The sequence below is a fragment of the Theropithecus gelada genome, chromosome 3 (genome assembly GCF_003255815.1).
Source record: "Theropithecus gelada isolate Dixy chromosome 3, Tgel_1.0, whole genome shotgun sequence".
In the NCBI taxonomy this organism is placed as follows: Eukaryota; Metazoa; Chordata; class Mammalia; order Primates; family Cercopithecidae; genus Theropithecus; species Theropithecus gelada.
Window position 1 is genome coordinate 163,763,391 of NC_037670.1, and position 26,760 is coordinate 163,790,150.

The following is a 26,760-nucleotide window of genomic DNA, read 5'->3' on the forward strand; positions in this document are numbered from 1 at the left end:
GAGGTTAAGAGAATTTATCAAGTAAGATTTTGATTCTGCTGCAGTAAGGATACTGAAAAAGAGAGTAATTCAACAGAGGTCTTTCTAGTAGGGAAGACACTATAATTCTTTGCCAATGTAACTTGAATTTCTTTAGGTTAAATTTTAATGTTTGTGAATTAATTTATATGTACCTTTCTGGCAGCTGTCAAAAGTTTGGTTCCAGCTTATACAATTTACGCATTATTGAATTTTAGCATGATTAGGGAACTGGAGGGTGGAGAATAGAAATGGGGTGGTAAGGCAGGAGGCCGGTCAGGGTTAGAAGTTTTCCAGGAAGACCGCAAATGAGGAAAAGCAGACTGTACCTAGAAAACTACTCTAACGGCCTCTGTGATAAAGGAGGGAACTGGATTGTCCCTTATAGTTGGCAGAAATCTGTTTACAAGTGGAGCAATGCTTGTGGAACCCTGGTTGTTGGAAAGTGAGTCAAGAAAGAGGTACTCAGGTATGGGTGTGTCAAATACAAGTTATCCAAAACTCTTTCCCCACAGTGGAACTGGGAAGTAGAGCCAAATGAGGAGGAGTTCCAAACTCTGGTAGTGAACATTTGGTGGGCCAAACCTAATAAAATAACATTTATTGAGTGGGTAGTACATGTCCTTAATAAAACTCAGGAGATACAAAAGGTCATGTGATAAAAAGAAAATCTCCTTCCTACTCCTTACTCCCAGCTAACCAGGTCACTCCTTAGAGACACTGTGAGTTTCTTGCCCCAGAGAGCTATGTGTATGTGGGCAGTCACATATTTCAAAGATTTTTTTTTTTTTTTTTTTTTTGTTCACTGAAAGAGGATATATAAATACAGATAAATGAAAAGATCAAAATAAAAATCAGCAAATCACCTGTAAGTCCACCGCCAGGCAGAACCACTGTGAATAGTTTGATGGTTTAAAGTATATCCTTTCAGGAATTTTAAAAATGCATGTGCAATTACATACGTACTTTCTTGCACTATAAAAAAATTTTTAGAGCCAGCTGTGGTGGCTCACACCTGTGATCCCAGCTACTTGGGAGGCTGAGGCAGAGAAGATGTCTTGAGCCTAGGAGTTCAAGACCAGCCTGGGCAACATAGCAAAACCCCGTCTCTTAAAAAAAAAAAGTTAGATCACCTGAGCAATACATGAATATGTTCCATTTATTAAAAACAAATTCAAATAATACATATTACATCAAAGTCTTCCTGTACCACTGTTTCCAGTTCTATCCCTTCTCCATCGTAATGACCATGGTTATCTGTTTGTTGTGTATTCTTTGAGCATTTTATACATATCTATAGATATATATTGCTATGTTTTGTTTTTCATAGATGAGATCATCCTGTTCGTATGATAGTGGAAGAAACAATATCTTGTTATTTAGATGTTGTCTCCATAATTACCATTTAAGTTGAGACCTTTTCAGATGCTTAGTGAACACTAATAGCACCTTTTCGTGAATAGCCTGAGCTGTACATAACATTTAGGAAACTGTTCTTGCTACCCTGTATATTAATAAATACTCTCTATCACAATTTTTAAAAATGTATTTGCTTATTTATTTTGGGGACAAGGTCTTCATCGCTCAGACTGGAGTACAGTGGTGTGGTTACAGCTCCCTGCAGCCTTGACCTTCTGGGCTCAAGTGATCCTCCCACCTCAGCCTTCCAAGTAGCTGGGACTACAGGCATGCACCACCATGCCCAGCTTTTTTTTTTTTTTTTTGGTAGAGACAGGGTTTCACCATGTTGCCCAGGCTGGTGTTGAACTCCTGGGCTCAAGCAGTCAACCTGCTTCAGCCTCCCAAAGTGCTGGGATTACAGGCATGAGCCATCTCACCCAGCCTACCACATTATTCTTCAATGGCTATTAACATTGAATAGATATGTGGTAGTTTGTATAATTTATACTTTTATAATTGATATGCTTGGTGAAGATCTTATACTTGTAAGATCATTTTGAGGGGAAGCATTTTGGTTAGATTAATACTATTATGATCAAATAAAGCTTTAAGTCTTTTATTTGCTCCCCTTGATAAGATATATACTTATTTAACAATACTAATCACTTTGCTGCTTAGATTAGATTATGGACTGAGAACTATTATGGTTTCTGGTGGCAACAAACTAGTCACTTTGGCTAGACATAGATGTTCCTAAATCTCTAATTACCCATAAGTTGTTTACACGTCTGCATATATCTGATTGTGCCCATTACAACAGAACCTGTTTGTTTAGCTTTCCCAGGTAAATCTTATAGGCAGCTGTTTATGCCTAGACAAAAAATATGATAGGAGAGCAGAAAAAGATCATTGTCATTGTGATTTTAATTAGAAAGCATCTTGGAGAAAAGATTGAAAATGTAGGCTGATACGTGAAAGCTGGGAGGATTAAGAGAATAGCAGGAGACTATGCCAGATGGGGATAAAGCACAAGGAATGGTAAGAAGGTGTGTTTGGGGGAGAGTTGGTAGACAGTTTGAATGGATGAAGTGTTCATGTTGGAAAATTGTAAGTAAAAAGTTGGAAAGCTGGTTTGAGTCAACATGTAGAAGGCATTTAACTGGTGCCATGTTAAGGGTTTTCAATTCTTATAGGTGGAATGCTTCTGAAGCATTTTGAGCAGGGGAAATGATAGGGTGTTTTCAAAATATTAATTAGGTGGTAATTATGCAGGATAAATTTGAGGGAAGAGGCCAGGCGCGGTGGCTCACGTCTGTAATCCCAGCACTTTAGGAGGCCAGGGCAGACGGATCACCTGAGGTCAGGGGTTCAAGACCAGCCTGGCCAACATGGTGAAACCCTGCCTCTACTAAAAATACAAAAATTAGCCGGGTGTGGTAATGTGCACCTGCAGTTCCAGCTACTCGGGAGGCTGAGGCAGGAGAATCACTTGAACCTGGGAGGCAGAGGTTGCAGTGAGCTGAGATCATGCCCTGCACTCCAGCCGGGGCGGCAACAGAGTAAGAGTCCGTCTCAAAAACAATTTGAGGGCCGGGCGCGGTGGCTCAAGCCTGTAATCCCAGCACTTTGGGAGGCCGAGACGGGCGGATCATGAGGTCAGGAGATCGAGACCATCCTGGCGAACACGGTGAAACACCGTCTCTACTAAAAAATACAAAAAACTAGCTGGGTGAGGTGGTGGGCGCCTGTAGTCCCAGCTACTTGGGAGGCTGAGGCAGGAGAATGGCATAAACCCGGGAGGCGGAGCTCGCAGTGAGCTGAGATCCGGCCACTGCACTCCAGCCTGGGGGACAGAGCGAGACTCCGTCTCAAAAAAAAAAAAAACAATTTGAGGGAAGAGAGGCTAATTAAGACATTCATTATGTTTAAGTGAAAAACAAAGGCCAGCATTCTAGCATTGACAGAATGGAAAGGAAACTGTAGATGTGGTTAATCATGGCAACAAAGATTTGTGGGGAGAGATACTTGGAAGCAGAAATTATGAGAGTTTTGAAATAGCATTATTGAGGTATAATTTAAATAAATTTAATTCCTCCATTTTAAGTGTACAGTTTGATGGATTTTAACAGATGCATACAATCCTGTAACCATTACTACAATAATGATACAGAACAATTGCGTCACCCCAGAAAATTCCCTTTATAAACAGATCTGTCCCTCCAGACTTAGCCCCTGGCATCCTCTGATCTGGTTCCTGTGACTCTAGACTTTTTTGGTGTTTGTTTGTTTGCCTTTTCTAGGGTTTCCTGTAAATGGAATCTCATGTCTTCTGCATCTGGGCACTTTCACTTAGCATAGTACTTTTGAAATTCCTCCATGTTTTGCCTGTGCCCCTTTTTATTGCCGAGCAGTAATCCACTGTATTCCTACTGTGGATTATGTACCACAGTTGTTTATCCATCCATCAGATGATGACCGTCGGGTTGTTTCCAGTTTTTGGCTGCCATGAATCAAGCTGCTGTAAACATGAGAGTACAAGTCTCTGTGTGTGAATACACATTTTCATTTCTCTTGGGCGCATGTAAGAGTGGGGTTGTTAGGTCCAATGGTAACTGTATGCTTAATAAGAAACTACCTGATTCGCTGAGAGAGGGCATTAAAAGAAAAAAAAGAAACTACCAAAGCATTTTCCAAAGTAGCCACATATTTTGCATTCTTGCTAGTGATGTATGAGAGAACCAATTGCTCCATGTCCATGTTAGCATTTGATGTCATCACTCCTAATTTTAGCCAATGATGGTTTTAAGGCAGAAAAAATAGGATGAACAAAATAGGAATGTCAAGTGGAAGAAGCTAATTTGGAGACAGATGACAGTGGGAACACTAATTTCAGTTTTGCTTTATTAGAGTTTAAGGTGTTTTCAACTTAAAAAATGACCCTATAGGTTCTATAACTTCTCATATAGAATTTTTAAAAGAATGGCCTGTTGGAGTTAGGCAGTCATGAGTTTGAAGATTGGCTTGCCTACTTTCTGTGTGACCTTAGATAAGTTACTTGTCCTTTCCGAGCCTTCGTTTTTCTCATTTGTCAAATGTAAAGTAATAGATAGTTGTACTTAGTATAGGATCTGATGCAAGGTTAGCATTCAGTGAATGGTAGCTTGGTATTTAAATATATATTTTATGCCCCCAGTAACTTGTGAATTTCTTGCAAATCTGAGCATTTTTTTTCTTTCTAGCTGTTTTATTCCCCAATTGTGTTAGTTCCCCATACCAGTAGTCAGAGTGATTTTATTAAACACTGGTCTTGTCAGTTGCTTCCTTGTGCCGATGCCTTCAGTGGCTTCCGCAAGTGCTTAACTCCACTTGTCCTTGTCTGGGTATGATTATCTTAGGAAGAAGCCTTGATTAGGTCCTCTGTTGAAAAGATCTCCTTTCAACCTTTTTCCTTTCTACCATTTATAACTACTGTAGTTGTTTGTTTAATCTTTCTCTTCCCCTCTCTGTACTTAACTGCTTGTGTATAACTATAAAATCCATGAAGGCTGGCACATGGTATAAGTGCTCAGTAAGTTTGTTTAATAGATTATCTTGTTTTAAGTTACCAGAAGACAAGGACATTTCATACTTAAATTCTTTCTGGTATTTTAACATATTGCTTTCTATGGCGTAAGTTCTTTTTTTTTTTTTTTTTTTGAGACGGAGTCTCGCTCTGTCGCCCAGGCTGGAGTGCAGTGGCCGGATCTCAGCTCACTGCAAGCTCCGCCTCCCGGGTTCACGCCATTCTCCGGCCTCAGCCTCCCGAGTAGCTGGGACTACAGGCGCCCGCCATCTCGCCCGGCTAGTTTTTTGTATTTTTTAGTAGAGACAGGGTTTCACCGTGTTCGCCAGGATGGTCTTGATCTCCTGACCTCGTGATCCACCCGTCTTGGCCTCCCAAAGTGCTGGGATTACAGGCTTGAGCCACCGCGCCCGGCCGGCGTAAGTTCTTAACAGATATTTTTAACTCTAAGTAATGGTTTGAAATAAGCTATATAGAATCACTGGGTGAAATAAGATGAAGAGTTTTTAAAATTATTTTAGCGTATTTCTATTATAACAGTAATACTTCATAGGAAATTTGGAAATCATAGAAAAAGCAGAAGAAGAAAATGTAAGAGTATTGCAAAGTCTCTTGGCAGATGCTTTCAGATTGCTTTCGAAAAGGGTTTTATTGGTACACTCTTTATCAGCAGTGTTTGAGCAGTTCTATTCTCCATCTTTTCAGAATTTAAAGATTTATAATTTGATAGAAGAAATCGATAACTTACTGTAATCTCATTTATTGATCATTTTCCATTGAGTTGTAATGCTGCCTTTTTCATCTTTAATTGTTATATGCTAGGGTAGGTTTCTGAAAAATGCTGTTCATTAATCTTTTTATTCTTTTTTTTTTTTTTTTTTTTTGAGATGGAGTCTCGTTCTGTCGCCCAGGCTGGAGTGCAGTGACGCGATCTCGGCTCACTGCAAGCTCTGCCTCCTGGGTTCAGGCCATTCTCCTGCCTCAGCCTCCCAAGTAACTGGGACTACAGACACCCGCCACCACACCCGGCTAATTTTTTGTATTTTTAGTAGAGACAGGGTTTCACTGTGTTAGCCAGGATGGTCTCGATCTCCTGACCTTGTGATCCACCTGCCTGGGCCTCCCAAAGTGCTGGGATTACAGGCGTGAGCCACCGCACCTGGCCATCTTTTTATTCTTATATTCCTGCCTCATCTATTTTAACTCCCATAACGTTAAAAATATTTCGTATGTGGCAGGACTAGGCCTCTTCATTAGTTTTGTCTGTGGATTTTTATATATTTCTTAGATCTCTTCCTCTCTCTCTCATTTTAGGGCGAAATCATCCCTCATGTCCTTAACTGCTTGTGTGTAACTTTTTCTCAATAGACTGTCTCCTACCAACCTCTCTCTTTCCCTTTCCTGAATGCTGATTCTCACCATAATTCTATAACATAATGTAAAGGTCTCAGTCTGCAGACCTGCCCAAATGGGAAAAATAAGGGCAATCTAATATGTATTTTGCATCTGAGCACACGGGTATGTTGTATGTATATATGTGTATATGTATATATTACACCTGTGTGTGTATATACACACACACACACACACACACATATATATGTATGCATGTTGTTTAAGGTTGCCAGCTGGTATTTCTTGAGGATTGTCATTGTTCTGGGATTATACCCTCAGTGGCCTTATTTAGCAAGATGTTGCCACCCTATGTTGGTTCCTAGAATTGTACTTGAAACTTTTACCTAACTTGTAAAATCTAAAAATATGGGAGCCATTACTTATATTTCACACCACAATGTCTTTCTTGGTGATGATGGTGTAGTAATCGCGTTGTTTTGTCCGCCGAAAAGCGTACAGTGGAGTCACAGCTTATATGGGAGTTAGGTTTTTTTTAGCATCACTATGTAATAGTAGCTAGTCAGAATTGCCTTTGCAAGTTACTTGTAAAGTGATGACACCATGTTGGAGATGTCTTTCATAAGTCTGGCATAACTTTTTTCCCTCAAGCACTGGAACAGATCACTGTTTCTTTGCGTTGAAACAAGGCGAAGCAATTTGCTTTTATTTAAGGGCCATGTTACATACAACTTACTCATCTTTAACCATTAGAATCACACTTTTCATTGAGAGGTGTGCGGTTTGAGAGCTGAAACCAAATGAGGTGACTAGAGATTTACATCTTGCATCTCATGCTCTCTATGAGGCTCACTGTGGCTTAGTGGTGGCATGTTGGTTGGCAGAATCCTTTGCACTCATTGTTTTCTTGATTTTGTTTTTGCTTTTGTTTTTTGAGATAGGGTCTCGCTCTGTCACCCAGGATGGAGTGCAGTGGCATGAACTTGGCTCACTGTAGCCTCAACTTCTGGGTTCCTCCTGCCTCAGCCTCTCAAGTAGCAGGGACCACAGGCACATGCCACCATGCCTGGCTAATTAAAAAAAATTTTTTTCTGTAGAAACAGGTCTCATTATGTTGCCTAGGCTAGTCTCAAACTCCTGGGCTCTTGGAATCCTCCTGCCTTGGCTTCCCAAAGTGCTGAAATCACAGGTGTGAGCCACTGCACCTGGCCTTCTCTTCACTTTCCAAGCATCCTCTTCCCTGCTCCCCTACCAAAAAAATCATGGGACAGGGAAGTCTTAGAAGATGCTTAGAAAATTTAAGATGGGTACCATAGCTTGTGACTGCAGTCCTGGCTACTTGGGAGTATGAGGCAGGAGGATCGCTTGAGCCCAGGGGATCAAGGTGAGCTATAACCATACCATGGCACTGTAGTCTGGGCTACAGAGCCAGACCCTGTGTCATTTTTTTTCTTTTGGAGACAGAATCTCGCTTTGTTGTCCAGGGTGAAGTGCAGTGGTGCCATCTCAGTTCACTGCAACGTCCGCCTCCCCAGTTCAAGCGATTCTTGAGCCTCAACCACCCAAGTAGCTGTGATTACAGGGGCATGCCACCACACCTGACTAATTTTTGTATATTTAGTATAGATGGGGTTCAGCCATTTTGGCCAGGCTGGTCTCAAAGTCCTGGCCTCAAGTGATCCCCCTGCCTTGACCTCCCAAAGTGCTGGGATTACAGGCATGAGGCACTGTGTCTGGCCCAGACCCTGTATCAAAAAAAAAAAAAAAAGAATTATAGACTCAAAAAGTTGCAAATATACTACAGAGAAATCCCATGTGCCCCTTGAACCCAGCTTCTCCCAGTAGTAATATCTTACATATCCACAGTTATCCAAACTAGGAAATTGACATTGGCGTAATGCAGTTAACTAGATAATAGATCTTAACTCAGATTTCACATACTCATTTCAGTTTTTACATGCACTCATTTTTCATTTTCTTGTATGTCTGTGTGTATAATTCTAATTATTAAAACAAATACTTTTAGGCTGGACCTAGTGTCTCACACCTATAATCCCAGCACTTCAAAAAAAAATTAAAAATTAGCAGGGCTTTATGGCATGCACCTGTAGTCCCACTTACTCAGGAGGCTGAGGCAGGAGGTTCACTTGAACCGAGGAGGTTGAGGCTGCAGTGAGCCATGATCATGCCACTGCACTCCAGCCTGGGTGACAGAGTGAGACCCTATCTCAAAAAACACATGCAGTGAGCCATGATCATGCCACTGCACTGCAGCATGGGCAATAGATCAAGACCCTGTCTTTAAAAATAATAATAATAATAATAATTTTAAGCATAATTTTAGGTTTACAGGAAAGTTGCAAAGACAATACAGAGAGTTCCCACACAGCATTCACCCACTTTCCCCTGTTGTTGACATCTTGCTGTGTTGACATCTTGCAGTGTTGACATCTTGCAGTGTTGACATCTTGCAGTGTTGTTGACATCTTGCAATTTATACATTTGTTACAGCTAAGGAGCCAACGTTGGCACACTACCATTCAACTCCACATTTTATTTGGATTTTACTAGTTTTCCCCTAGTGTCTTTTTTCAGTTCCTGAATCAGCCAGGTTACCATATTACACTTAGTCATTATTTCCCCTTAGGTTCATCTATACTGTGGCAGTTTTTCACATTTTCCTTGTTTTTGATGATTTTGATAACTTTGAAGAACACTGGTAACTCATTTCATAGAATGTCCATGAATTTGGTTTTGTCTGATGGTTTTCTCAGGGTTAGACTGGAGTTATAGGTTATTGAGAAGGTCACAGAGGTGATGAAGTGCAGTTTTTGTCACAGATCGTGGATGTGTGCGGTCAGTATGATGTGTCCCTGTTGATGCTGACTGTGACCACCTGGTGAGGGAGTGTTGGCCAGGGTTTCTACTGTGAAGTTCCTCTGTCCTGCCCCTTTTCATTCTCGTTGGAACAAGTCACTAAGTGCAACTTGCACTCAAGGTGTGGGAGGTCTTAAACCTCCTGGAGAGGGGGATTGTCTACCAAGATTAATTGAATTCTTCTAACAGGTCTTTTTAAACTTGATGAAAACAGCATGAGTACCGAATCAGTCTAATATGTCTGTTCTTTGCAGGGTGGGAAACCCCGTAAACACCGGAAGGATCGGCTACAAGATTTAATTGATATAGGCTTTGGCTATGATGAGACAGATCCATTTATTGATAACTCAGAGGCTGTGAGTAATGTATCTTTAATATAGCAGCTGATTCATTGTTTGTATGGGATAGTAGAAGTCAAGGGTAAAGTAACTTAAATAGTGCAGTGAATGTTTTTATTTGTGCTTTTAAAAGCCATGTTCACTACTTAAAGGTTTTTTTACCTTTTTTTTTTTTAAAGAATACTGCAGATTGAGAATTTTGTAATTTCGGGTTTGTCTGTGGTGAGTTGTTATTACACTGTTAAAATAGACCAAGTTTTATGAAACCTTTTTTGTAAAAGGCTACATAAGTATTTTAGACTTTGTGAACCCTATGGTTTCCGTTACAATTACACAAGTTTACCATTGTAGCATGAGAGCAGCCATAGATAATACCTAAAGAATAGTGTGGCTGCATTACAGTGAAACTTGACTTATGGTCTGGGAAATTTAAATTTCATATCATTTTCATGTGTCATGAAATATTAATTTCTTTTGTTTTTTTTTTCCAATAATTTTTAAAATGTAAAATCCATTTCTAGCTTGCAAGCTGGTGGGCTAGATTTGGTCAGTGAATCTCATGGTTGCTGACTCTGTACAATGTCTTTATTTTCATATGCTCTGCTCCTTTCCAGTTACTGAAAGAACCTCTTGGGATTCTCTAATAGTTGCTCATTTTCAGATGTCTAATTATAGCGTTGACTCCATCATCACCCCTTGCTCAAACTGAGAACAAAAATAAGTTTTTAAAAAGGAAAAAGGAAAATCAAATGCTGAAAAACATTATGTTAAGCTAATAATTCTCAATCAAGGATGAGAATATTAGTACACTTATCTTAACTCAGACTTAAGGAATTAGGATTTCTGGAGGTGAGACCTACAGAGATTTTAGTGTTTTTTGTTTTGTTTTGTTTTGTTTGTTAATATAAGATTAACATGCTTATGGTAAAACAACAATAAAGTACAAGGTGATTATGAAGTAGAAGGTAAAGTACACAAAGGCCCCACTCCTGAGAGGTAAATACTAAAAATCTTCTTGTGTAGTTGTCCAGAAATTTCAGAATTTCAGTGATACATATTAGTACATGGATATAATCCTAATGGCTGTTAGCAAATATACCTAAAGTACATAGTGTATTTGTCTAGTCCTATTTGATGTACATCTAAATTGTTTCTGGTTTTATGTACATACAAATAATTGAGCATCTGGATGCTTTTATCTACTTAAGGAAATGTGTATGAAGGGTATTTGGAGAGTGCATTTATATGGGTAGGGTAAATTTCTAACAGTGGAATTTATTGGTCAAAGGGCATATATTTGCATCTTGATTTTTACTGATATTCCCAAACTTGGGCAGGTGTGTTTCAAAATGACTTCCAACATAAGAGCCATGCAGTCTTAAATATTGGTGCTACTAGGTTGAAATTAATCTGGCAGACATCTCAAATACCTATTTAATTCTTTATTGCTGCCATGCCTTATTACCAGGATGGTATATTGAATGCCAGTCTTTATCACCAGTCTGTTTTGATTGAGCCCTACAGCTTTTCCCCTGGAATCCCCTTTCTCTTATAAAAGGAAGAGGAATTTAGGAGAGCATTTAAGGACTGTAGCAGCCCCTTGATCACATAGCAAATGAAAGACAGCAAGTCATGTTTTGCAGTAGAGAACGTGTATGTTCTTCCATTCTTGTTTGTATACTAGAGTAATCTAATCCCTGGGATTATGATATCCTCTGCGATGTGCAGTAATTAAGGATATACAGAAAGTGATGCTAGGTGACTATTACACTCCCCACAAATTATATAGTATGTCTTTTTTCCTGTTGCTACACTGCTTGCTTATAAAGTTGATGACAGAACTTATAAAGTTAGTAGAATGACAGTAAGGACTCCAACCTGAGGCACATTGGATACTCTGTCAAACTCCTAAGTTGCTTCTGGTGTCCTGACATGATCTTATTTACCATACTAGGCAGCCTGGTCTGTAGAAGTAATATATTGCCAGCGCCCTTTGGAGTAAAGTGGGCTTCGTATTACAAAAAAGATTGTCAACCAATAAATCAGGGCATGGAATGTTTTTCCAGAGTCTTGACCTTGATTTGTAACTCAGTGAAGAAGTCTAGATTATAATCTTAATTCGGCCGGGCGCGGTGGCTCACGCCTGTAATCCCAGCACTTTGGGAGGCTGAGACGGGCGGATCACGAGGTCAGGAGATCGAGACCATCCTGGCTAACGCGGTGAAACCCCGTCTCTACTAAAAAATACAAAAAACTAGCCGGGCGAGGTGGCGGGCGCCTGTAGTCCCAGCTACTCGGGAGGCTGAGGCAGGAGAATGGCGTAAACCCGGGAGGCGGAGCTTGCAGTGAGCTGAGATCCGGCCACTACACTCTAACCTGCTAACCTGGGCGACAGGGCGAGACTCCGTCTCAAAAAAAAAAAAAAAAAAAAAAAATCTTAATTCAGTTTGTAATTTGCTGTGTAGCCAGGAGCAAGTCTTTCAGCACTGCCCAGTTTTCTCTGCTGTGACTTGCTTACCTCACAGAATTATTGAGCCTTAAATAAGGTAATGAATGTCAACTAGCTGAAGAACGTGAAGCAAGTGCAAAGCATCAGTAGAAGTGTTAATATTATGTGTACATTTTGAATTCTAAATAACCCAAGAAGGAACTTAGCCATATATAAATGGGCATCACATGTACTCACACTTAAATAGCTTTTTTTAATTAATAAACTTTATTTTCTTAGAGCAGTTTTAGAGTCACAGCAAAACTGAGCAGAAAGTACAGAGCTTCCATGAACACCTTGCCCCCATGCACACACTACCTTCCCCGCTCTCAGCATCCTGTACCACAGTAGTACATTTGTTATAGTTGATGAGCCCGAATTGTGATACATCATTGTCACCAAAGTCCATAGTTCACATTAGGGTTCATTCTTGGGGTTGTATATTTTGTGGGTTTGGACAAATGAATAATGACATGTATCTACGATGGTAGTATCACACAGAAGTATAGTATCACTTCCCTCAAAATCTTCTGTGCTCTGCCTATTTATTCCTCCTTCCCTCCTAATCACTGGCAACTACTGGTCTTAACTGTCTTCATAGTTTTACCTTTTCCAGAATGTCTTATAGAGAAAATCATATAGTATGTAACTTTTATAAATAGCATTTTCAATATCTCCTTTTGTAGCATTTAGGATATTTTCATGCTGACTTTTGTAACCCATAATTGGATTATACATCAACTTAAAGGACATGACTGGTATTTTTAAAGAAAATGAACTCAAATAGAATCAGAATTAGTACATCATTGGTAGACTATGCGGCTTTTATTGTGTGTGTATGTGTGTGCTAGATTTTGATGGGTAATGTATTTTCCACTTGGATTGTGGTAAAGAAAAGTTGAAAGCTACTGTTAATTAATAAGTTAGGATAAATTTTGTAGATACAAATTGTTTAGTCATACAACTAGTTTCTGAACAAGATAGGTTCCTGTTTTAGAAGAAGAAATTGAACTGAAATGCAGGTTGCTTGACTTACAAAATAACCTAGTATCTTTGCCCTTGACATATTGTTTTTTTTTTCATGAGATAATTCAGACATAAAACAACTATGGTCGAACCAAATGATTCTTGTTCTTTTTATTTATCGTATTGCCAATAAGCTTTCTGCGTTGGCATATTTTTGATATATTCTGAATCATGCACTAATTACTAAAAATAAATACCTGAAAATAAATGCTTTTGAAGATTATTTTTAGTCTCATATTTATGCTACCAAATTGTAAAAGAGCTGAAAGAAAATGTTTTATTTATTATTAATGATACGAGGCATGAATCACACTTTATTTATTTAGATAATCTCTTTTAAATTTCACTAGAACTTTGTGAAGTAATATTGTCCCTGTTTTATAACCGTCCAAAATTGATGTTAAGTGATTTTCCCTGGGTCATAGTAGCTAGTCATAGGCAAGGAATCGAAATCCAGGACTTTGAATTCTTAAGTTCAGTGTATTACCTCTTAATACATTCTACTGAAATGGCTAAACTAAGTATTCATAAAGAGTGTATTCCCCTGAAGAGTGTTCGGATAGGAAAAGCTCAGCAGAGTACTGCATAAGAAAACAGACTTTGAGCACATCAGAATTGCCCTGGATACTTGGGGATGAACATGTTTCACTCCCACGTGAAGCTGCTTGATATAGTAGATGGGTTGGAGGCAGCCACTGACTTTGCCATAAACGTGTATAGAATTGCTTTGGTAAGGTACTTACCCGGCTTTCACTTTTAAAGTGGGAGTAATATTTGCCTTTTTTACCTCACGAGGGTATCATGAGGACCAAATGAAATAATTTATATGAAGAAGTATTGAAAATTATAAAACATGGTACAGAACAATGTAGGCAAAGAGTACAGGTGTTTTTATCTTGTCACAGTTAGTTTTCAGAATTATTACAGTCTTTTCACTTTTAATCCTTCACTCCTCACATCACTTCTTTATATGCAGATGGTCCTGCCCCTTTTCTTCAAGATCTTTATAGTAGTGTAGCTCTTTGTAGTAGATTTTTCTAGTAGTGTATCAGGTAGAGCAATAAGAAGGTAGTTCATTTTTTTCTTTTACCTTTCTTCAATCATTTTATTTCTTTTTAATTCAGTGTAATTGAACTGGACCCTCTTCCTTTTTCCATTCTCCATATAATTGAAAAGGATACAGGTTAAAGTTACAGCTTTTGTAGTTAGCCTTAATATTCTTACAGTAACTAATAGGGTATGTATATTCCTTGCCCATGGCAAAGAAGTTTCCCTAAAAATCTGACTTTCTTAAAGACTAGTTAGATAATGTGAAGAACCTCGAAAGTAGAGGTCTGGAGATCCCAGGTAACAGATATCTTTCTGCAATCAGATAAGTTCCTTTTTTATTTCCTACTTTGAACACCTTCATTGGTTAAGTTGTTCATCAGGTGAGGTAATGGTAAACCTTAAGATGCAGCCTTTGGGGACATAAGTGTGATTTAAACAAATTGAGTTCCTTTCTCCAAGCAAAGTGCCTCCTCATTCTAGGTCCTCAAGTATGTGCTTTCTGAACAGGGCAGTTGTTTTTCTATGCTGTTCTTCTTTTAAAATATGTGCTATTCTTTTTCTAAAATGTATTTGCTGTTTTTCTTTCTTTCTCTTTTTATTTCTGAGACACAGTTTCACTGTGTCACCCAGTCTGGAGTGCAGTGGTATGATCTCGGCTCACTGCAACCTCCACCTCCCGGGTTCAAGCGATTCTCCTGTCTCAGCCTCCCAAGTAGCTGGGACTACAGGCACCCCCACCCCACCGGCTAATTTTCTTTTTGTATTTTTAGTAGAGATGGGATTTCACTATGTTGGCCAGGCTGGTCTTGAACTCCTGACCTCATGATCCGCCCGCCTTGGCCTCCCAAAGTTCTGGGATTGCAGGCGTGAGCCAACATGCCCGGCCTAAATTAAATGTTTTTAAAATTTTCTCCACTTAAAAGCATATGGCTAAGACAGGAACAAAAAAGTTTCTGTTAAATAAAATGTTGTGTTGTTTTTTGTTTTTTTAGACTGAGTTTTGCTCTTGTTGTGCAATGGTGCAATCTTGGCACACTGCAACCTCCACCTCCCAGGTTCAAGGGATTCTCCTGTCTCAGCCTTCTAAGTCACTGGGATTACAGGTGTACGCCCGGCTACTTTTTGGTATTTTTAGTAGAGACGGGGTTTCACCATGTTGGCCAGGCTGGTCTTGAACTCCTGACCCCAGGTGATCCGCCTCCCTCCACCTCCCAAAGTGCTGGGATTATAGGCTCCAGCTACCGTGCCCAGCCAGTTTTGTTATTCTTTATAAAATCTCCTTATGGTAGGAAATGAAATTTACTCCTTATCTGGACACTTAGTCATCTTTTTAAACTTGATTTCTCATCAGAACCATTTGTCATTAAGAATAGTAGCAGTGGGAAGGAAAAAAAAAGGAATAGTAGCAGTGATCCTTAAATTTTTCTCAGCAGGTGATATATTTAGAATTTATTATTTCAGAAGTTTTTTTCTTATACCAAATTATCAGAGCTAATTTTTATTCCAGATAGTAATTTTTTCTAAATTTATTTTATAAACATCCTCATTGCAGTCTGTGTTGCAGTTAGGATTTAAGGGAGATGCTGCCATGGTGGATGAATTTCTTTGACATTTATAGAGTTAAAGACAATAGGATATAGCTGAAACTTTTTTTTTTAATCTAGTATGACGAATTAGTTCCCGCTTCTCTAACAACAAAATATGGAGGCTTTTATATCAACACTGGCACTCTACAGTTTCGCCAAGCTTCGGATACTGAAGAAGATGATATTACAGACAACCAAAAGCACAAGCCACCCAAAGTGAGTTTATCAAACATTGCAACAGTAATGAGAATGTTCAGTTATTAGAATTTTTTTTAATGTTACTTGTGTCACAAGTGTGAATGTAAGGAAAAGTAAAATACAAACCATTGTGTCATGGATATATAGTTACATGCTTTAAAATTAAATTATGTAGATACGGGAAAATTGGTATTTACATCATAGAATTATATTTTCTTTGAAAAACTTCTCTTTACAAATGTGGGCTAATAATTTACTGTTACTGGGAGAAGGTTATATTTCTCGGATAGGTTAAGACTTCCTATAGAAATGACTAATAGCTGTTACCTTTCCTGAGATGTCATTTGTAACAAACTCTATAGAATTTGTATACATTGTCTTTGGGAAAGATAGAGTGTCCTTAGATAAATGTTTCTTGAAGTGTGGTCCAAAGACTTACTTATACCGGAATCACCAGAATGCTTGTTTAAAATGCAAATTATGAGGTCCTACCCCAGATAACTGAATCGAAACCGGAGGTGAGAGTGCTCTTGAACCCCAAGGATCTGCATTTATAACAAGCGGTTGTAATGCACACTGACATTTGAGAAAAACCACTGCTAATGCTGGATTGCTAACGTCAAAGAGTAAAGCATTGATACTTTCATAAATGATCATTCTTTTACCATTTTGCAGGTCCCCAAAATAAAAGAAGATGATATTGAGATGAAGAAGCGGAAGCGGAAAGAGGAAGGGGAAAAAGAGAAGAAGCCAAGGAAAAAAGTACCCAAACAACTGGGGTACGTTCAGTTAAACCTAAGAAGGGAACTGGTGTCACAGTATGATTGTCTCTCCCTTTAGAAAGATATCTTGCCATTAACTAATTCAACTTAGCTGAGTCTAATTTAGTACGTTATTGACAAATATTAGTGACTTATATTTAATACTACTGTAGTATTTGTTCATAAGTAGAAGGCCTTGTAATCTTAGAGACTGAGTGTTTTAGATGAAATTTATAGATTGGTTCATTAAGTATTTTGCTCATTATAACTTTTACCAACAAGAACCAGTTTGAAAAGATATTATAAACATTGAAAAAACTGTTCTAATCTTTTGGTACTAAAACTAAGATGCCTGGGGAATGAGGATTAGCAGTAGCCTATATGGGAACAATTTATGGTTGTTCTAATATTTAAAATTTTGATTTGATTGATTGATTGATTGATTAGAGACAGATTCTCATTCTATCACCCAGGCTGGAATACAGTGGCCCAATCTAGGCTCACCGCAATTTCTGTCTCCTGGGTTTAAGCGATTCTTGTGCCTCAGTCTCCCAAGTAGCTGGGATTACAGGTGTATGCCATCACACCCAGCTAATTTTTCTATTTTTAGTAGAGAATATTTTAGTAGTGAAACATGAGGGTTTCACTATGTTGGCCAGGCTGGTCTCAAACTCCTGACTTCAGGTATTCCGCCTCCCTCAGCCTCCCAAAGTGCTGGGATTACAGACGTGAGCCACCCACTGCACGCAGCCAAAATTTTCATTGATTGTATATAGCTGTTCTTTTTTTTTTTCCCCTCCTCGAGACAGGGTCTTCTGGCACAATCATGGCTCACTGCAGCCTCAACCTCCTGGGATCAAGGGATCCTCCTGCCTCAACTACCTGAGTAGCTGGGACTATAGGCATGTACCACTATGCCCGGCTAATTTTTATATTTTTGTACAGATGGTGTTTCGCTGTGTTACCTAGGCTGGTCTTGAACTCCTGGGCTCAAGTGATTCACTAGCCTCAGCCTCCCAAAGTGCTGGGATTACAGGCATGAGCCACTGCACACAGCCAGTATATAGCTAGTATTAATGATATTGCTGCTAAAAACGAAATAGAATTTCTCAGAAGCCTTACATCAGAAGAACAAAATATTTGTATAATGTAGTCAAAAATTACCAATTGCCTTGACGTCTCTGTGGCTTTTTTCACAGAGCTAAGGGAAAGACACTTGCGAGAGGCTGAATTTTCTTACTCTACTTAGCAGTGGAGGCACATCTGAATTTTGGGTTATCAATATCCATAAGGTTGATGTAGGGGGTATTTCTCTCCCTCTAAAACTTGGGATTACAGTCATTAAAAAATTAGGAGAAAAAATGTATGTATTACTAATGGTTGTCTTAAATGTTCATTATTTACAAGTAGACTTCTTTGGAAACGTAGGCTACAAGTAATCCCTTTTATTGAATGTGTTGTTTTTCAACTTTATAACTTATTAATGTATTCAGCTAATATTTATTAAGTACCCTGCTGTATATGAGGCACTGATGTAGGGTTTGGGTTGTATAACAGTGACTGAAACATGGGGCTGCCTTCAAGATGCTAATAACCTTTTAGGTTCTGTAGTGCACATAGAAGCATTTAAGCTATAGGATTTAGAAAAGATTTCTAGGAGGAAGTAATAGCTAAACTGAGCTATTTCCACATTTTCTTCACTATAATGGCCATTTACCTATTTGCCTTTCATGGGTGACATTCCAGATTATTCTGAAGAAGATGCTATTGTAATGGTATAAGTTAATAAGAAATTAAGAAAACTGCTCTGTCACCTGTCAAATGATTATTTTAATTCTGTGCCTGCTTATTTATATGACACTTTAAAATCACACATAGCCTAACTGATCATTTTTTTCTTCACAGAGTTGTGGCTCTAAATTCACACAAGTCTGAAAAAAAGAAGAAACGTTATAAAGATTCTCTTTCTCTGGCTGCCATGATCAGAAAATTCCAGAAAGAGAAGGATGCATTAAAGAAGGAGTCTAACCCCAAAGTCCCAGTGACCTTGTCAACCCCCTCTCTAAATAAACCCCCATGTGCTGCTGCAGCACTGGGGAACGATGTCCCGGACTTAAATCTGAGCAGCACTGATCCAGACCTTCCCATTTTTGTTAGCACAAATGAACATGAGCTGTTTCAGGAAGCTGAAAATGCCCTAGAGATGCTAGATGATTTCGACTTCGACAGATTACTGGATGCTGCTTCTGACGGTAGCCCCCTATCTGAATCGGGGGGTGAAAATGGAACCACCACCCAGCCAACCTACACTTCTCAGGTTATGCCCAAAGTGGTACCTACACTCCCAGAGGGTCTACCTGTACTTCTTGAAAAACGTATTGAAGACCTTCGTGTAGTAAGTGTAATAATTCTCTTGCTTTTTATTTGCTGCACAAACATGAGAATTAATGCTTTTGTTTGTTTGTTTTTATTTTCCACATAACACTGATATAATTGCTTTTGTTTTTTAAAAGATAATAACCTACAATCCCAACATTTTTATAACTTTTTATTTTCCATGTTTCCTTTTAGACCTTTCTTTTTTTTGAGACGAAGCCTTGGTCCATCGCCCAGGCTGGAGTGCAGTGGCGTGCTCTGCTCACTGCAAATTCCACCTCCTGGGTTCAAGTGATTCTCTTGCCTCAGCCTCCTGAGTATCTGGTATTACAGGCGCCCACCACCTCCCCCAGCTAATTTTTGTATGTTTAGTAGAAATGGGGTTTCACCATGTTGGCCAGGCTGGTCTTGAATTCCTGACTTCAGGTGAACTGCCTGCTTCGACCTCCCAAAGTGCTGGGATTACAGGCATGACCCACCGCACCCGGCCTAGACCTTTTCTTTTAAATAGAAATAACTGGCTGGGCGTGATGGCACATGCATGTAATCCTAGCACTTTGGGAGGCCAAGGCGGGTGAACCACTTGAGGTCAGGAGTTTGAGACTAGCCTGGTCAATATGGTGAAACCCTGTCTCTACTAAAAATACAAAAAAAAATTAGGTGGGCGTGGTGATGCGTGCCTGTAATGCCAGCTACTTGGGAGGCTGAGGCAGAGAATTGCTTGAACCTGGGAGGTCGAGGTTTCAGTGAGCCGAGATTATGCCACTACACTCCAGCCTGGGTGACAGAGCAAGACTCCGTCTCAAAAAAAGAAAAAAAACCCAAATAAATAAATAGAAATATCTTAGTGATAACATCAATAGAGTTGATTCTTTTATTATTAAATAGGATTCACCTGACTCTAGAGGAGATGGCATAGGTATTTTGTTATCCCATGTGGCCCCATCTCTATAATCTTAGTTTCTTTTAGGTTTTAAAAAGTGCTAATGATGCAATTCAGGTTTTTCAAGGTGTAATTATTAATAATGGCTTATCATTTATTTAGTAAGAACCAGTCCTGTGTGTTAGTTCCTTATTTATAAGATAGGGACTGCAATACCATCTTTTTTGGCTGTTACGAAGGTTAAACATGGTGATGAGCATGAAGTCAGACACATGGTAGGCAGTAACGTGTATAGAAAGTGAGACATCTTTCTGTTACCTTGGAAATCACAGCAAGAATTGATAAACCTATGGATAATCAAAATACACAAGATAGCCAAAGTATTTGCCTCATTTTGTGAATTTAGGAAGATAAATTATATGTATTGTATGTGTATATATATCAAATATGAAAGAGAAGGATATGTATGCTGAATTTCAACACTCAAACTGCATACCAAGGATACAAAGTTAAGTGAATTATAGCCCTACCCTCAAGGAGCTTATTCTTTAGTAAATAGATATGGAAACAGTATCTTGTTTTTTGAACTGTGGATTGAGACTTATCAATGGGTTGGAAATCACAATAGAAGGTAGAGGCCAGCATATTTAAAAAATGAAATAAAAATGGCCAGGTGCGGTGGCTCACACCTGTAATCCCAGTGCTTTGGGAGGCTGAGGTGGGCAGATCACCTGAGGTCGGGAGTTTGAGACCAGCCTAGGCAACATGGTGAAACCCCATCTCTACTAAAAATACAAAAATTAGCCCCGCATGGTGGCAGGCGCCTGTAATCCCAACTAGTTGGGAGACTGAGGCAGGAGAATCGCTTGAACCCGGGATGCGGAGGTTGCGGTGAGCTGAGCCTGCCACTGCACTCCAGCCTGGGCGACAGAGCAAGACTCCATCTCAAAAAAAAAAAAAAAAAGGATAGGAATACGTGCTAATACATCAAAAGTAGGTTCCAAAAGTATTGTTGTATGACATTTTTGTTTATATACGTGTGTAACTACTGGATGACTAAATCTAATTTTCTATAGCTAGGTCATATAAAAAGTCTTGCGGTTATAAAGTTTAAAATTCTATCAGAAATTCTTCTAGATGTTTTTACTCAAAGGAAATCTATTTTTTATTCACATTAGGCTTTGGTAAGTACTATAGATACATCATGGAGACATTATAACTTAATTTGCAGTTTGATACCTTTTATGACCTGTGATGGTGATTGAATTTAAAAATAGGCAGTACTAATTTATTATTCACATTACTTTTTAAAAAATATTGTTTTTGCCTTCACCAAATCATCAGTTAAATGACCTTTTAAAAAATCCTTTATTTCAACAGTTGTACTATTGATTCCATATTACTTTTTCACTACATGTTTGACTTTTTAACTTCCTCTTAGACATTACCAACTCTACTGATTTTTTTGTTGTTGTTGAGTATATCTAAGATTATTTTTTTCCCCAAAATATAGCACACTGCCTCCAGCCACACATTTCAGCTGGATGATTGACTGTATCCTGGTCAGCAATCCTCATGGAATGTAGCTAACTCTATTAATAATTATGTCAGTGACTCCTTAAGGACAGAGTCATAGAATCTGTCTTCTTGGATTCAAGTTAGATATGGCACCAGATTCTTTTGTCTGCTCGTAGAAGTCTGCAGCTTCAGTGTGGGTCGATCACACGATTTGGACCTTTTTTTTTTTTATCCTACACTATTTTTGTTTGTTTGTTTTGAGACGGAGTGCAGTGGTGCGATCTCAGCTCTCTGCACCCTCCACCTCCCTGCAACCTCCGCCTCCCGGGTTCAGGTGATTCCTGCCTCAGCCTCCCAAGTAGCTGGGACTACAGGCGCGTGCCATCACACCTGACTAATTTTTTGTATTTTTAGTAGAGATGGGGTTTCATTGTGTTAGCCAGGATGGTCTTGATCTCCTGCTTCAGCCTCCCAAAGTGCTGGGGTTACAGATGTGGGCCACTGCACCCGGCCGATATTTTAAAAATCTGTAAAAGTTGTGATCCTAAGAATATGAAAAACAAACAGATCAATTCCCATCAAGGTTAAGAGCCTCTGGAGGGACCATGGGCCTGCTGACACCTTGATTTCAGCCCAGTGATACTGACTTTGTACTTTGGACTGAGGAAGGATAAATTTCTCTTGTTTTAAGCCAAAAAGTTTGTAGTTTGTTACAGTAGCTGAAGGAAACTTACACAGTACCCAGCTGAACTTGAATCTCTCAAATGGCTTTGCCTGTCTGTTCATCACAACTCATTTGGTGTTCTGATAGGAGCTTCTTTTTTTTTTTTCATTAGATATTAATCTCAAAGTAATTGTTTATTGCAGCAGGGCACAGTGGTACATACCTATAATCCCAGCTACTTGGGAAACTGTAAGGTGGGAGGATTGCTTGAGCCCAGGAGTTTGATACCAACCTGGGCAACATAGTGAGGCCCTATCTCAAAAAACAAAACAAAACAAAAACCAAAAAACCTTTGAACATGTGTCCTAAGAATACAAAATAGAGTAATGGCTTATTTTGAATTATGACCATCTTTCTTGTTTCTCTAGGCTGCCAAACTTTTTGATGAAGAAGGAAGGAAAAAATTCTTTACACAGGATATGAATAATATTCTTCTGGAGTAAGTAATTTTCTTTAAAAAAAATTAAGAATGATTCATTAAAAAATGTAATAGGCCTTTGAGCTACTGGGTGATTGGCAAGTCTTGGGCATGAGTTCTTCCCTTTAAGCCTTACAGCATGTGTGATTCACATTTGTTTCTCAGCAAAATTATGTTTCTGCATGTATTGGTTTTCCTGGACCACTTAGGATAATCAAAGCTTCCAATAGTTACAACTGCCAGAGCAAGTGACCACTGTACAGGTTGGATATTTAGCTAGACTTAAATGTACTTCATGTCACCTTATGTGAAAGTGTCTTTCTGGGAAATGTTAGAGCATTTATATATGGATTTAGCATGATTTTCCATCTACTTTTATTACTTACATTGGGGAATAGTAATTCCATTGATACCTAGTGAGGTTAATTATAATTTGTACAAACTTTTATAGTCAAATGGAAAGTACAGTTTTGTAAAGAAATTGTGGTTGTGAGGTAGGATAGAGATAATGTAGAGGAGATAGCAGTTAGATTGAGAATAAGGTGAAGGAGGATATATAATATAGATTGTATTTAAATTAGCAAATTTTATATTTAACTTAGCAATAATTTTGCACTCAGAGTTTGATACTAATGAAGCAGTAGGTTCTAAGGTTGTGGTCAAATAAACCGAACTTGTAAACCTTGTTCTCGACTTAGATTTTAACCATTGTTTCCAGGAATCAGCTATATAATTGGATGCAGAACTGGTCAAAAAGTAATCATGGGGAAAATAGCAAATTTTCACCTCTCTGGTGAAAATAATATTTGCTTATTCTTAGTGATTTAGTAGCATCATATATTATAGAAAGACACAGGAAAGGCCAGGCATGGTGGCTCATGCCTGTAATCCCAACACTTTGGAAGGCCAGGGTGGGAGGATCACTTGAGCTGAGGAATTTGAGAACAACTTGGGGAATATAGTGAAACTCCATTTCTATAAAATATACAGAAAAATTAGCCAGGTGTGGTGGTGCACACCTATCATGTCAGCTACTTGGGAGGCTAAGGTGGGAGGATTCATTAAGCCTGGGAGATTGAACCTTCAGTGAGCTGTGTTCGTGCCACTGCACTCCAACCTGGATGATAGAGTGAGACCCTGTCTCCAAAAAAAAAAAAAAAAAAAAAGAGAGGGAAAAGGGAAATAACGGGAAAAGGGGAAAAGGAAAGTAGTATTTATAATACTATAATTGCCATCTTTTAAATACATAATGGAGATAGTTTCTCATGAGATGTGAAGAAGGGCTGGTTGAATCATTGCTTCTGATAATGCTTGTAATTTATTACAGTCTATTATTTTGGAGTACTTAAAAATAGACTCAGAAAACATATAGTCTGCTGCTAGTATAGTGGCAGAGGAGTTTCTCATTTCTGTTCCTAGTTATTTTAACCAGGAATTTTCAGATGGAGTCTTTCTGCCTGGCAGCCAGACAAATGCTTTCTATCTACACCAGCTCCTTTTCCCTAGTTCCGTTTAAAACTCCAGACTCAGTGAACAGTGCAGCCATGACTTGTCAGGGCTGTTCCAGATTCCATAGTCAGGGATCTGACCAACTCTTCTTTTTCTTTCCACCTGTGAACCCAAAATGTGATCAGGTCCTTCTCTTGTGACTGAGGCTGTTCTTTTTTATTTTACTCTTCTGTAAAAGGGAGCAACTGTTTCTGTCCTGGGAGAGTCAAAAGACCATCCTTGGGACATAGCTTCTCAGATAAGCAGAATATCAGCATTCCATATACAGGCTTTCCTATTTATTCCTCTCATGTCTATCTTAAAACGAATCTTTTCATTTTTTGGAGCCCATCTGCTTTTTATTTCACAGAGGGTATGCCTCCAATTTCACAAGTACTAGTGTTCTGAGTTGAAGTTTTTCCCTTTTAGTCACTTTCTTATTCCCTCAGCCTCTTTTTCCACTTTCCTAAACAAACATGTCTTATTTTCTGTATTGAGTTGCCCTCCTAAGAGAATATGGAACATAATTATTTAGAGTAGGAACTCCTGTGAAGCTATCCAGTTGTATTGGTGATGCCTCGCCTTTGCTTCCTTATACTAGGGGAAAAAAAGATCAGTTTGTTGGAATAGGGAACCCTCTTCCCCCTTTTTTGCCTGATTGAATTTTGCCTACTCAGAACACTAGATCAAGAGATACACAACATGCTGACTTGATTTCCTTGCCTACTACCTAGAACAGACATTGCTTATAATTTTTTTTTTTTTTTTTGAGACAGGGTGTCGCTCTGTTGCCCAGGCTGGAGTAGTGATGTGCTCATGGCGCATTGCTGCCTTGACCTGCAGGCAGTTGCCACTGGGCTGAGGGGTAGTATAATATCTCTTTGAGGAAAAGAGCTTTTGGTTAATTACAAATTTATTGTGCTTTACCTGAAAACATAGAGTTTGCCCTTGTAACCCAAAAAATATTTCCAGCTTGTTCATGGTTATAGAAGTTCTACTCTTAGACTAATAGAATACTTTTATAGCATTACTATTTATTGGTATGGGGCTGGGTGCAGTGGCTCACACCTGTAATCCCACACTTTGGGATCAAAGGCCAAGGCGTGTGGATCACCTAAGGCCAGTAGTTCAAGACCAGCCTGGCCAACATGGTAAAACCCCGTCTCTACTGAAAATACAAAAAACTTAGCTGGTCATGGTGGCGGGTGCCTGTAATCCTGGCTACCTGGGAGGCTGAGGCAGGAGAATCGCTTGAACCCAGGAGGCAGAGGTTGCAGTGAGCCGAGACCATGACATTGCATTCCAGCCTGGGCTACAAGAATGAAACTCTGCCTCTAAATAAATAAACAATTTATTGCTATGGGTTTTTTTCCCCACCCATGAAAAATACTCTTTAGGAAATCATGAAAAGATAAAATGAGAACAAGAACTGGCTTTGCTTTCTTGTCTGTACAATGCCACCTAAAACAAATTCTATATTGTTCATTGTTGTTAACTTTTTTGGCCAGCATTGAGTTACAGCTACAAGAACTAGGCCCTGTCATTCGCAGTGGTGTCTACTCCCACCTTGAAGCTTTTGTGCCATGCAATAAAGAAACACTAGTAAAACGTCTAAAGAAGTTACATCTCAATGTCCAGGTAAGAGGAAGAACAATAATATCTACATCTTGGGTTTCATAACCTGTAAAGACAACTTGTTTTTATTTGGGGCCTTTGCACATTAATTGATTTAATATAAGTACTCACCTTTTTTTTTTTTTTTTTTTTTTTTTTTTTTTTTGCTTTTAATACAGGGTCTTTCCCTGTTTCCCAGACCGGAGTGCTGTGGCGTGAACATGGCTCTCACTGCAGCCTTAACCTCCTGGGCTCAAGCAGTCCTCCCACCTCAGCCTCCCAAGTAGCTGGGACTACAGGCTGGCATCATCACACCTGGCCATTTTTTAATTTTTTTTGTAGGGACAGGGTCTCACTATGTTGCCCAGGCTGGTCTTGAACCCCTGGCAAATTTGAAGTTATTTAATATCCCTTTGGCTGTGGAAGAAAGATATCTTACCCTTGCTTTTCTTTATATGGTTTTATCACATATATTTGTATCCCTAAACATTTTATTTAGTTTTGCATGGTTTTGAGCTTCATATAAAGAAATACTGTCTGCTTTCTTCTGTAGCTTGTAATGTCCAACATTATGCACCTGAGATTCATCTTATGTCTACATATAGCAGAATTTTTTTTTTGGAGACACAGTCTCGCTCAGCCCAGGCTGGAGTGCAGTGGCGTGATCTCAGCTCACTGCAACCACCATCTCCCAGGTTCAAGCGATTCTCCTGTCTCAGCCTCCCGAGTAGCTGGGATTATAGGCACCCGCCATCATGCCCAGCTAGTTTCGTATTTTAGTAGAGACGGGATTTCTCCGTGTTGGCCAGGCTGGGGTCTTGAACTCCTGACCTCAGGTGATCCTCCCAGCTCAGCCTCCCAAAGTGCTAGGATTACAGGCGTGAGCCAACATGCCCAGCCGGAAATACATTCATTTTTACTGCTGGGTACACAGCGTTCCATTGTGTGAATATATCCCAATTAATTTGTCCATTTGACTATTTATGGATATTTGGGTGGTTTCCGGGAAGAAGTCTAAGCTACATAATTCTTCAAAAGTAATCATCTAGGAACGATGATACTGGATGTTCACTTTTTTTTT

General features: G+C 39.1%; 1 protein-coding gene across 1 annotated transcript in view; it reads left to right on the forward strand.

The window, feature by feature from the left end:
• UBN2 (ubinuclein 2) overlaps positions 1 to 26,760 on the forward strand; it is a 71,622-nt gene that overhangs the window by 13,132 nt on the left and 31,730 nt on the right. Inside the window, exons 3-8 of the mRNA XM_025380791.1 lie at positions 9,466 to 9,567; positions 15,778 to 15,915; positions 16,573 to 16,676; positions 18,564 to 19,053; positions 22,528 to 22,598; positions 25,574 to 25,703. Of these exons, the coding sequence (XP_025236576.1) occupies positions 9,466 to 9,567; positions 15,778 to 15,915; positions 16,573 to 16,676; positions 18,564 to 19,053; positions 22,528 to 22,598; positions 25,574 to 25,703 (1,035 nt within the window). The remainder of the gene's footprint in view (positions 1 to 9,465; positions 9,568 to 15,777; positions 15,916 to 16,572; positions 16,677 to 18,563; positions 19,054 to 22,527; positions 22,599 to 25,573; positions 25,704 to 26,760) is intronic.